Here is a 12,392-nt window from a genome sequence, read left to right on the forward strand (position 1 = left end):
AGAAGACACTGAAAATTTAGGTTTGTATCCTCTTTTGCTTTAAGAACAGTAAAGGGATCTAGATTAGTGGAACTTGTTACAGCCATTCATTATTGCTAACTTGGGGAATCAAATCAGGCCTACCTTATTCCACACATACTTCCATGTCACAGAAATATCACTTCCTAGTAGATCTTTAACCCACTGAACTGGATTCTGTAGTATTTGTCCTTTACTGGTTCTGATCGTGCCATTCTTTAAGAGTGTAGCTTTATGACTAAATTCCTAAAAAAATAGTAAGGAATAATTTAAATTCATAAATTAAAAAATATGAAATAAGATCCTTGAAACATGAAAAATGCCAAAGAACAATATAGCTGTAAAGTTGCAGCTAACCCTGTTTTTCTCAGAAAAAAAGCTAAGTAATTTAATGCCATTATGAAAAACTGTATAAAATAAGATTATTTATTCCACCAGAATAATATGCTTTAGCCAATCAAAGGACAAATCTCCCTACATGTTTCCCAGAACTGTATTTGTATCTTAGTTTCTCTTACACATAACAAGGCCTTGAATAAATTAATTTACAATATTCAGGCACTTACACAAGGCAAATCTGTGCAACAAGAAACTGCTACACGAGGTACATGTATGTCAGAATGAAGTTTCAGCAACCATTCAATCATGAAACATATTAGCACAAAAAATTCATTGATATCAAGGGACATATCACTTATGTTTTAGGAGGAACCTGACTGCCTTATGCAAAATTCAGTACAAACAAACTTATTGTTAATGCCTCTTTCATAATGTTAATACAGGCCAGTTTTGCAAACATTTACACCTCTCCAGAAGCACATGTTATAGGTGTTTATAGTTGAGTAAGTCATGATTTTACATATTGGCCTCAGCTGAACCAACACAGTTAAATAATGCAACAATTAGCTCTTGATCAATTCTGTTAGAACTTAGTAAGGTCACTTATCATTCATAGGGTTAATCAATCCAAGTAAGAGAGTGATGCACCAGCAAATACTGAACCATGTCCTACCATACTGACTGGCTTGGGGTTGTTTAAAGAATTAAATTAAGACATTTAACCCAAATATTTCAATGAGCATTCAGTCGAGTTCACAGTTCCACAGCCTAGGTCTACAGCATACAACAATTACATTTTGCCTGCCCAAAGCTAACCTCAAATAAGGACTATGTATCAGCTGTAGGTTATTATTAAGTACATCTCTATAATGATAAATAAGGGAAATTTACTGATCATCTCTTTGCAATGCAACAGACACTGGTTTCTAAATTTCCCTTTCTATTGCACTGTCTTCCAAGGCATAAATGAGTGTCATTTTCATCCTAGAAAAGATGAAACTGACACTAAACTGACTTCTCTACATGCCAAACACCAGCACTTGCAGCACTGGGTTATTCCTTAGGATCCTTGTGCATCAAGCTCCTATCATAGACAACTATCTTGAAAAATTACAGTAGGCATACTGAACTTTTCATCCTTCCACTTAGTCATCTTGCAGTTCAAAGGAATATTACATGTTCCTCAAACAAAAGAAGCATGTCTCCACACCTATCATATGGCCTGATGTACAGCCTTGTGACTTATACTACCCTATATTCCAGAACACAAGACCACATGAAATGGCAGCTCTCAGCAGAAAAGCATTCCTGAGATTACAGGTGTAGGAAAAGTAGTTCTTTCTATAAACTGGTGAGTTGGCTGAAAAGAACTTTTCACGTTTTTATCACTATCCTGTCCTGGAAATTAACTAGCTGTGCTGGTTTTGCACAGGCTGGTTTTCGGTACCAGGGGGGCCACAGAGGTGGCTTCTGTGAGAAGCTGCCAGAAGCTTCCACCATGTCTGGCCGAGCCAATCCCTGATGGCTCTGAGGATGGACATGCTGCTGGCCAAAACTGGGGCAATGAGAAGATGTTGGTAATGCCTCTGCGATAACAAAAATCAAAACAAAGTGGGTACAGTTTTTCCTAGCCAGAGAAGAGGAGGAGGTGAGAATATGTGAGGGAAACAACATGGCGACACCAAGTCAGTGGGGAAGGAGGGCAGGAGCTGCTCCAGGCCCCAGAGCCAAGATTCCTCTGCAGGCCATGGTGAGACCATGGGGAAGCAGCTGTGCTCCTGCAGCCCCTGGGGATCCGGGGGGGATGCAGAGATCCACCCACAGCCCCTGGGGGAGGTGCCCATGCTGGAGCAGGGGGATGCCTGGAGGAGGAGGCTGTGGTCCTGTGGAAGACTCAATGGAGAGAGGGGGCCCTGCTTCCAGGCTGGAGCAGCCTGTCCTTGGAGGATGCACCCCGTGGAAGAGTGACCCAGGCTGCAGCAGTTTTGGGAGGACTGTGTGCCCGTGGGAGGGACTCAAGCCGCAGCAGTTTTGGGAGGACTGCTGCTGGTGAGATTAGAACCACGCTGGGGAAGTTCACAGAGAACTGTCTCCCGTGGGAGGGACCCCATGGTCTCACAGAGGAAGGACTCCTCTCCCTGAGCAGGGGAGGAAAACCTCGGGTGATGAACTGACCAAATCCCCCACACCCTGTCTCCCTGTGCTGTTGGTGGGAAGGAAGGAGGGGATTGGAAGAAGAAAAGGTGTTTTAAGGGCCTATTTTACTTCTCATTATCCTCCTCTGATTTTGCTACAAATGAATTCACTTTGTACCTCTAAGTTGAGCCTGTTTTGCCCTTGGAGTGTTTTCTCTTGGTCCTTATCCCAACTCATGAAGCCTTCAATAATTTTTTCTCTCTCCTCTGCTCTGCTGTGGCAGGGGAAGGCAAGTGAGCAACTTCTGTGGGTGCCTGACATTTGGCCAGTGTCAAACCATCACACTAGTTCACATCTGGGAATTCAATCAATGATTCCCTCATACACCAGACCCCCGGCAGCTGTTGTGCAAATCTGCCCTACATTTGGAGGGACAGGGAAATGCCTTTGTATTAAAAAAGGGAGTTTTCTCTTTTTTTTCAAATGTGGTTCATGCCACACTGTATGTTTACAGAACCAGCAAGCATGTAAGCAAGTAATTTTGCATGTATTCATGCCTAATACAGCACTATGAAATCCCTGATGTCATGCTTTTCATTTGAGGGATTTGACAGTTGTTTCCAAGAATGACATTAAGTCATAACAACAATTACACACCTGCTCTTTCCAGTATGAAAATCAGTTATTACAAAATGTAGATCAACCAAAGATCCCACTCTGGTTCTAGCAGTAAGAAATATTAGCAAACTGGTAATGCAAAGTTAAACACAAATTTTACTTTTGCAGTATTCTGGGTCTTAAAATTATGGGCTGACAGAAGACTTGATCCATATGATTTTCCTTTTAAACTCATGAACAGTTATCTAAAACCAATGAATGAAAATATTCACTAGTAAGTGCTAAAGATGCAGACTAAACCATGAGAACTGCTGTTTCTCCATTTTTGTGTGTGGAGTATTTTCATTATCTGCTAATATTAATATTATTATTCCTCAACCATTACCTGCAGTTTGAATTCTAAAACGTTTTCTCCAGGCTTTATACATCCCAATTCAAGCAGATCTATCAGCTGATGCTTTTTCTTACTCTTCCATGCATATCTCACTTGTTTTTGTTCCCATTCCTGATTACCATAACTCTGCGAAGATTTCTCACTAGTATTTGCTGGAGAGTCTGTATTTGAGGTAAGATTAGTAAGCATCAGGTTGGCATTAAATGAATTCTCACTACTTTGAAAGATCATTTGCTGCAAAGCATTAGAGTTCTTTGTAGATGCTGACAAAACTGCTTGCTGTGGCTGCTGCTGGAAAGCTTGTTTCTTATTCACATGTCTGTGCAGAACCTCATGTGAAAGAACCTGCCTGCAGTCACTGGGTGTCTCATAGACATTCTTATTGACAACAGTGCTTTGGGGTTGTACAATATTTAATGCGTTGGTCATCGAAGTGGGATTTAAAGACTTGTTTCTTTGTCCAACAATTGCTACACAATCAATGTATCTTTGCTGTGAGCGTTTTGTTTCGGCAGTGGAAATAGCAGTTTCTGAAGGCAATGTCATCACTTCTGCAGCATGTGTCAGCTTTGATGTGTTGCCAAAGGGATATTCTCTTCCCCTGTTTTCAGATGCCAAAGCATGATCAGAAGCCTTTTTGCTTGTAATTGCTTCTTTATTTGCTGCTGTGTCATCCAAGCAGATGTGTGGATGCTGGATGCATTCCTGAGCTGAAAATCTATTTTCTAAAGAGACATGTGCTTCTACTCTGTTTCCATTAGGCGCCCTGGCACCAAGTCCCATACTCAATGTTACTGCATTAGGACACACGATTTCATTAGCAGTTAAATTTTGTCTTGTATCACTTCCATGAAAAATAACTAAGCTTGAGATTTGCTTCTCTGACGATGACTTGAACATCTGCTTTGTTTTTCTGTAATTTTGTATTTTCTGCACTAATTTTTCCTGGTTTTGGGCAATAGTCAACAGGCTCTTTTGCCTAGAAGCAAGGTTAACTAATTGTTTCCTTAGTGCACCTCCTTTAAATGATTCCACTGAAGCCCTACAGAAAATAAAAAAATAAGGACATTGGAGTTACTGTAAATACAAAATTAAAACAGTCTAACAGACACAACCCACAAACAACAAGAATATGTTTCAAAGGACTCTGCCAACATTTAAAATTTGAAAAATATTTTTATCATGTATGAAGTTTAATGTTCAGGTCCCAGGTTTATTCTGCAGAGTGCAGAATCCCATAGTAGGATACAGAATTAAGATGCAAATGGGAATCTTACAGAATGAGAATGTTAGTCATCAAAACTTCAGAAATAGCCTTGCCTGTACTACTCCTTAATTCACAGGATATATATACTCCTATACTCCCATTAATTTGAAGAATCAAAACTGTGTGTGTAGTATCACCAACTGCTCTTTTCACCACAAATCACAGTAGGACATTGCATTCCATGTCCCGAAGGTCTATTTTAGAGCCTTTTAAAATGAGTTCAGGATGAGCTCCTGAAGGATGATACTATAAGGGTTTTTTAATGGTGTACACAACAAAAGATTTCATAAAGGTACCACTGTAATAATGCCATATGACCTTTAAGTAAAGAGGACAGAACAGTTTAGAATGTTGCCTGTGTAATCTGGGAATGCTGCAGATCTTCATCAGACCCTGTTCCCAGACTGAGCCTCCTTCCTGTGAGACCACTTCCCTGGGGGAATTTACTTCCTTTCTGCTGAAAGGGAATTCTTTATTTACCCCACTTTCTTTGGTACAAGAACCATCAACTCAGCATAACACTCTTTTCTCCTAATTCCTCTTCATGGGATAAGTGGCATCACTACCACTCTGGCACCATTTTGAGAAGATAGAGAAGTTACACAAGTTGTGGAGAAAGGAACTGCAGTATGGTTTGATTTTAAGGCCACTCACTGCAGAGGTGCCATGCAGCTAACACCATCCCAGTCTCAAAAGAGGCTGTTGAGGGGATCAGGACAAAGGTACACTAAGACCAGATGGCTCAGAACAAGGACAGAAAAAAACACAGCTTGACAGTACTGCTGTCTGTACTGTGATCCTGCTTGGTATCTCACGTGCTTAGAATACATGTACCATCACCATATCAGCATACAGTCAATCACTGAGTCATCCATGACAACTATGGACTTCTACACAGGCCAGTGAGACTTACACACACTTTTCTAGCAGTTTTGCTCTGGGAAGTGTTGTTGCTTTATTGCTACACCATTACAGAAGAAGTTGCAACTGAAGAGGCAAAGACAGTGTGACTAAAATGACAAAGTAACTTACAGCCACTAACAAATACAATACTTCTTTTTTTGCTTATTTTTTTCAGGTAAGAGACGTATCTTAGTACAGAAGATGCCAGTACCTACATCTTACAGAAAAGGAACAATCTAAGTAGTATCTCTCTCTGAGCCAATCAACTGAACAACTGGAAGATGGAAAGAGTGATGATGCCTCCTGATCTTTTAAGGCTTGTGTGACAAAAGTTATAAGCCAATTAATTAAAAATAAGATGTTCACTTTATAAATAATTAAAAATAAATATAATGTGATTTAGAATATAGCTCATTGTTACTGATGGATGGCTGTCACATTAGCTGCATGATATCTGCAATACCCAGAAATATTTATCACTTCAGTCTGGAACACAGTCTCACTCTTAATACTAGAAAACAGATAAGTTTGTGTAGTTATTAATTTTACTGTCCTTGTTTCTTAATTTGGTCACTATTTTGCCCACAAAGATGATACAGAACTCTAATTCGTCATAAAATCTTTTTTTTCCTTCAATTACCTGTGTAATCCGTGTATCTTACATTTTATAGCTGGCAAAATGGCCTGTGACAGAAATATTTCAATCCCTTTGCTCAACCAACCTCTATGTTTTGCCATGGGACTACCTGAAAGCTTTACACTGCTGTTTTTACATGACCAACCAAATCCTGCCCATACAAGCAGGAATGGAAACGTCCTCATCAGCTGGCCTAGAAGCATCTGTGGAATAGGATGCTACATTGTTAGGTGAGCACTCACCACACAACTAACCATGAGTCTTTTTCAAAAGGAAGTAAAAAAAGGCTTTGTGAGAAGCAGCTAATTCACACAGTCCATGCTCACACTAAGAAGAGCAATCCTAGCGCATATTTTAATTGTTCTCACAAAAAAAAAAAAAAAAAGAATGTCTGCAAGCATGCTTCAAGCCATTTCTCTAAATGTCTCTTGTTGGTCGTTGGTTGAACATTCCTAATCTAGGAGTGCTAAAGAAACAAATCAGAGGCAGGGACACTCCAAGTAATGTCTTCGAGTTACTACTACTTTCCTCCATGATACTGCAAAATGAATGTAATTGCTCAATACCCCCATTTCCCAATTTCTGCTTACGTATCATGGCTCCATGAGGGAAAAAGTCCTGCTTCTCAAACCTGATTTCCTTTTACAACAAGGTAACCCACATAGCTAAGCAAGGGAAGCCAGATGATGTAATCTTCTTGGATTTCAGCAGACCGTTTGATACAGTCTCTCACAGAATCCTTCTGGACAAAATGTCCAGCCCACAGTTGGATAAACACAACATGTGATGGGTGAGCAACTGGCTCACATGTCAGGCTCAGAGGCTTCTAGTAAATGGAGTGACATCAGGCTGGTGATCTGCCATAGGGCTCTTCCTGGGGCTCTGTGCTCTTCAACATCTTCACTAATGACTTGGATGCAGAACTGGAAGGGATACTAGGCAGCTTTGCTGACAATACAAAACTGGGAGGAGCTGTTGACTCCCTTGAGAGCAGGTAGGCCCTGCAGAGAGATTTCAAATCAGAGGACTGGGCAATCACCAGCCATGTGAAGTTCAGTAAGGAAAGGAGTTGGATTCTGCTAATGGGATGGGGCAACACTGGACCAATGGACAGACTGGGGAATTAGAGGTTGCAGAGCAGGAACATGGAAAGCGACCTGGGCGTCCTGGTCAATGGCAAGTTGAACGTGCCAGCAATGCCCTGGCAGCCCGGAGGACATCAGGGACAGCATCAGCTGGGCAAGGGAGGGGATTGTCCCACTCTGCTCTGGGGCAGCCTCACCTCCAGTGCTGGGGGCAGCTCTGGGTGCCACAACAGCCCAATGCAGGGATACAGAGTGTCCAAAGGAGGCCACAAGGATGGTGAAGGGCCTTGAGGGGACCTTATGAGGAGTAGCTGAGGTCACTTGATCTGTTCAGCCTGGAGGACACTGAGGGGAGAGCTCAGTGCAGTTACAGCTTCCTTGTGAGGGGCAGAGCAGGGGCAGGCACTGATCTCTGCTCTGTGGTGACAGTGACAGGACCCGAGGAAACAGACTGAAGCTGTGTAAGGGGAGGTTTAGGTTGGCATCAGGAACAGGCACTTCACACCAGGAGTGGTTGGGCACTGGCACAGGCTCTCCAGGGCAGTGGTCACAGCACCAGCCTGATACAGTTCAAGGAGCATTTGGACACTACTCTCAGGCACGTGGTGGGATTCTTGTGGTGGATAGTGCTGTGCAGGGTAGGAGATGGACCCAATGATCCTTGTGAGTCACTTCCAACTCACCATATTCTGTGATTCTGTGCTTTCCATATATATTGTATTGTTCACTTTGGTACACATTAGCTAAACCCTGAAGTTCCTCTTTCATGTAAGTGAGGTAACTGAAGCCAATACCAATCCTGCTTCCAAAAAATCTGGATGAAAAGCACATATAATAACTTTTATGCCACTATAAGCTAATCTCCTAACACCTTCTATCACTACTACTGCAAAGAACAGCTTTCTATGAATACAATCCTTGTATTCTACTTACCTATATTTTTTAGCAATGGTACCCCTCTCTGTTTTATGGTTTGCAAGTACTTCATTCAAAGTATCTTGTATCTGAGACAGCCTTTGGATATACACATCTGTTCAATATTTTGAAATAATCAAAATTATGATGGCAATAAGAAGTAGAAAATAATTACATTAATAGCATTTTCAATGTAGCAAATACACAGCCAAAGTATGAAGACATTATTAGAGCAGCACCTTATACTGTAATGCATGCTGGTAGCTCCTTACAATTGGAGTACTTTTAAAGAAGTTATTATAGAAAGATTTAAATACTTTAACTTAAAAAATAGCTGAAGTACTGGAAAATTTTTAAGTACAAGTACCTTGTTTAGGAAATTACTAACAGAAAAAAGAATTAATTAAAAAACTGCCCTATGGATGATAACCCCTGAAAATTTTCAAGCTCTTTGTGTTGCAAATAGCTATTTAACATGACAATTATACTAAGACTACCTGCAGAAGGCACACAACCTTTACAAGGTGCCTAAAACTATCACTTGAAGTAATCCAAAATTGCTAAAATTCAAAATCCAACACGAACCTAGACTGTTTCAAGTTATATATGAAGGTAAAAGCATATCTATTCCAGTTTTACATGGTTTCAAACTCATAAAGTTAAATGATAAAGAAGAGCAATTATAAATTCTTGTTTATGCATCCTATCTCTTAGAGATATAACATGAGGGTTAGAAGTCACAGCCAGTGGATACCACTGGGATAATATGCTAAAATTGTAACCCAATTCCTGAAATTCTAAAAGTCAATGCAAGCTTTACATAATCAGGAAAAACAAGAAATTACAGTATTAAATTGGAATTTATAAAATGTTTCCCCAAACCTTTTTCACAGTACCTACCAATATTTGCCTACTTAATAATATGCAAATATTGCTCTTATTAAGGCAGTTTAATAGAAAAATTGAATCCATTATTTACTGTAGATTTCAATGCATGGAAATACCTCGAGGTTTTACTCTACTTTTTAAGTTTGTCAGTGTACCTCTATGTACTTGTTCAGTTTTGTGCCTCATTAATAGTAATGAGTATGACTTAGCTTAAGAGGTGCTACCTTACTGATGCTTTTGTCAGTAATGCTAAGGGATCACCATGTTAATTTTTCTCATACCTCTGAACAAGAAAAGTCTGATTACCCCTGAAAAGGAGAAGTCTGATAGCTCTTTTTTCTCATTCATGAAATGTGCACAGGTGTCTATCTATTGTATCATCTGTCTTTTTGTCACACATTTTTCAAGAAAACATGTATTTTAACTAACAGTCCATAAACCATAAATTTGAGTTGGAAGCTATTAATCCACACAATTCCACATTTTGCATTTATTTTTAAAGGGATAAATTTACTTGCAAATACTATTAGAAAGCTACAGCCTGTATTTAGGAATATAAATTTAAAAACAAACCCTTTCTTTCTGTCAGGAAGCAAAACTGATCCCTGAGTGTGAGATGCTCCAATTAAATATCCCTGCCTAGATGGGCAAGGGCAGCTGGGGAGAGAGACCTTGGTCAAAGGCATTCCTGGCAATAAGCTCTTGAAGCATCATGGCATGGACACAACAGACTCCAACAGCTACACAGCAGCAACATCATCATCCTCTAGGAAGTCACTGTTGCTTAGTAAATTCTTGAGATTAATCTGAACTGAGATTTGATAGCCTAAGACAAATTACACCTCTGGGCATCAGCACTTCTGAAACTGCCCATCATTCACACTGCCTGCTGCAAATAATTCTCTTTTTTTCATATCATAAATTATTTCAGGCTCCTGGAAGTCTAGCCAGAATGAGAATGCTGCATCTACTACTTTATATACAAACACAGCTGTTCTTGATCAGGTAGGGGGTCATGTGCTCATAACTGAATAATGCTGCCAGAAGTATGCATTCTTATCTAATAATCCCTTTTTATATAATTAGGCTGACTTGAGACACATGCCTCCAAGTGGCATGCCTTCTGTCATAATATTCACTCCTGTGCAACAGAAAGTACTTCAGGAAGTGGCCACACCTGAGAAGTGTTGTTAAAATCTTATTCTCTGAAGCTGTATTTTCCAGAGGAGATATTCAAATATCTTATGTGCAATGATGTTTTAAAAACAGTTATACTGCTGAAGATATTTAATCACTAAAAATAGGTGAAACACTTCAATTTATGTCTACCTGCATCTTTGGAAGTTCTCAACTCAAATAGCAACAGTTCTTTCTGCTTCTTTTCTGTATCCTGGATAGCAGCAACAGACTCCTGTTAACAAATACAGAAATTACCTATGTAAAAAGTAGAGCCAAGGGCACCATACAAAACAGGCCATGACACATGGCCTGCAGTTTAGGTACGGGTGGACTCAAGTCATTCCAGGTTGAGAATTACTGTGTAAAGGCAATGGAGCACCGGTAGGACAGAGGTACATACTGCCAAGAACATGCTCTTCAAGGGACTGTCACAGCCTGTGTTTGCTGTGGCATTCAAACTAGTCCATGCTTAGAGAAACTTCTAAGTGCACAGAAAAGACTGGATAGTGAATTTCACCATGACAGCATCATCCAGGCAATGTAGACATAGGTTACAGACACCAGGAAGAGCTAACATTTTTTTGTGCAAAAATCTTCCTTGTTTTTATGTTAAGATAAACAACACCTAAAGAGCTTCATCATCGTGATAACAATTCATTACTGTTTCAAAAAGAACCATTCTAGAATTAAAAGCTTCAGAACTCATGATCTTTTTTCTATTTTTATAAGGAATAAGAAATATGTGTCAGTATTGACTACTGTTTGCACAATAAATTTGAATGCACAGGAATGAACAAAGAGAGGTGATAATAAATATACTCATATACGTAAACCACAACTTATCTACTATAACTCTCTGCATGATGTTGTTTTAAATATTTAAATATTATTATTTATATTACAAATATAAAAATATTATTAAATATACTAAAATTATCGTAATTTATAAATTATTATAAATATTTTTATTAATTGTTTAAAGTTTTTTTCAGTCAGCAAATATCACTATGCTGTCATACACTACACAGCAGTTTAAGTTAACAAACTGTTATGTCTACTTACCACACTGTATTTCTCATGTTGTGTCTCCAAAGCTGCATCATCATTTTTACAGCAGTCGTAACAATGACGTTTTGATTTCCCCTCTCCATGTTTAAGAAAAAATGTATAAAATTTAAAATGAATTTGCAGGAGCATCATGGGCTGGATTAGCTAATATAGGTTACAAATTTGCCATTTGCAATGGCAAATCACTAATGAAAAGTAGCTTTTATAAGCAGAAGAGATCAAATTTAGGTAGCATAAAGAAATGAAAGCTACTACTATTTCAAAATTACTCATTTCCCTTCCTGTAAAGGGAAATATGCATAATAACAAGAATGTGAATATCCAAATATGTTCTTTTAACTCATTCTCTTTAGAAAAAACAAAACCCATTCATGCATCCTATTTTCTGTAAATAAATGCACAACATTCAATAGTTAATAGAATTAAAAATATCAGTGTCATACTATTTGAATGTATGATTTTTCCTTAAAACTACAGGGTAATCCTATGATTTATATTACAAAATTAACATACCAGTAACTTCAACAGTTTGAACAGGAAGTACAGAGTCCATAGCACCATACGATTTCAGCAGTTCTCTCATTTTTTCATCACAAGCTTGATCCAAAGGACTTACTCCTGAACCATCCCTCTCATTGGGATTTGCTCCATGCTGCAGCAGAACCCTGACTGCCTATTATGCATTTTTGTTATTTGTACTGTGTTAGTTCTTATTGTGGACTTCTTATACAATTATATGTGTTATATCTAACATACATCACAAATAATACAGGTTCAAATACGATACTCTACAATCATTATACTTGTAGTCTAAATTAAACAAAACAAATAATTGGCTATTATCAACACAGATTTCTATCTTATATTTCTTACATTTTTCCATTGAAATACACAAATAATTCACATTTTTTCACAAAACATGTAATTTTTACAGTACTAATTTTA

General features: G+C 38.8%; 1 protein-coding gene across 1 annotated transcript in view; it reads right to left on the reverse strand.

Moving 5' to 3' along the window:
* Nucleotides 1-12,392, reverse strand: part of ANKRD31 (ankyrin repeat domain 31) — a 63,559-nt gene that overhangs the window by 15,812 nt on the left and 35,355 nt on the right. The window contains 6 exon segments of the mRNA XM_066182246.1: nucleotides 124-264; nucleotides 3,497-4,547; nucleotides 8,331-8,427; nucleotides 10,530-10,608; nucleotides 11,442-11,524; nucleotides 11,961-12,120. Of these exon segments, the coding sequence (XP_066038343.1) occupies nucleotides 124-264; nucleotides 3,497-4,547; nucleotides 8,331-8,427; nucleotides 10,530-10,608; nucleotides 11,442-11,524; nucleotides 11,961-12,120 (1,611 nt within the window).

The sequence above is a fragment of the Chamaea fasciata genome, unplaced genomic scaffold, assembly GCF_029207755.1.
Source record: "Chamaea fasciata isolate MVZ Bird 193981 ecotype frontalis unplaced genomic scaffold, bChaFas1.0.hap1 SCAF_4, whole genome shotgun sequence".
Lineage (NCBI taxonomy): Eukaryota > Metazoa > Chordata > Aves > Passeriformes > Sylviidae > Chamaea > Chamaea fasciata.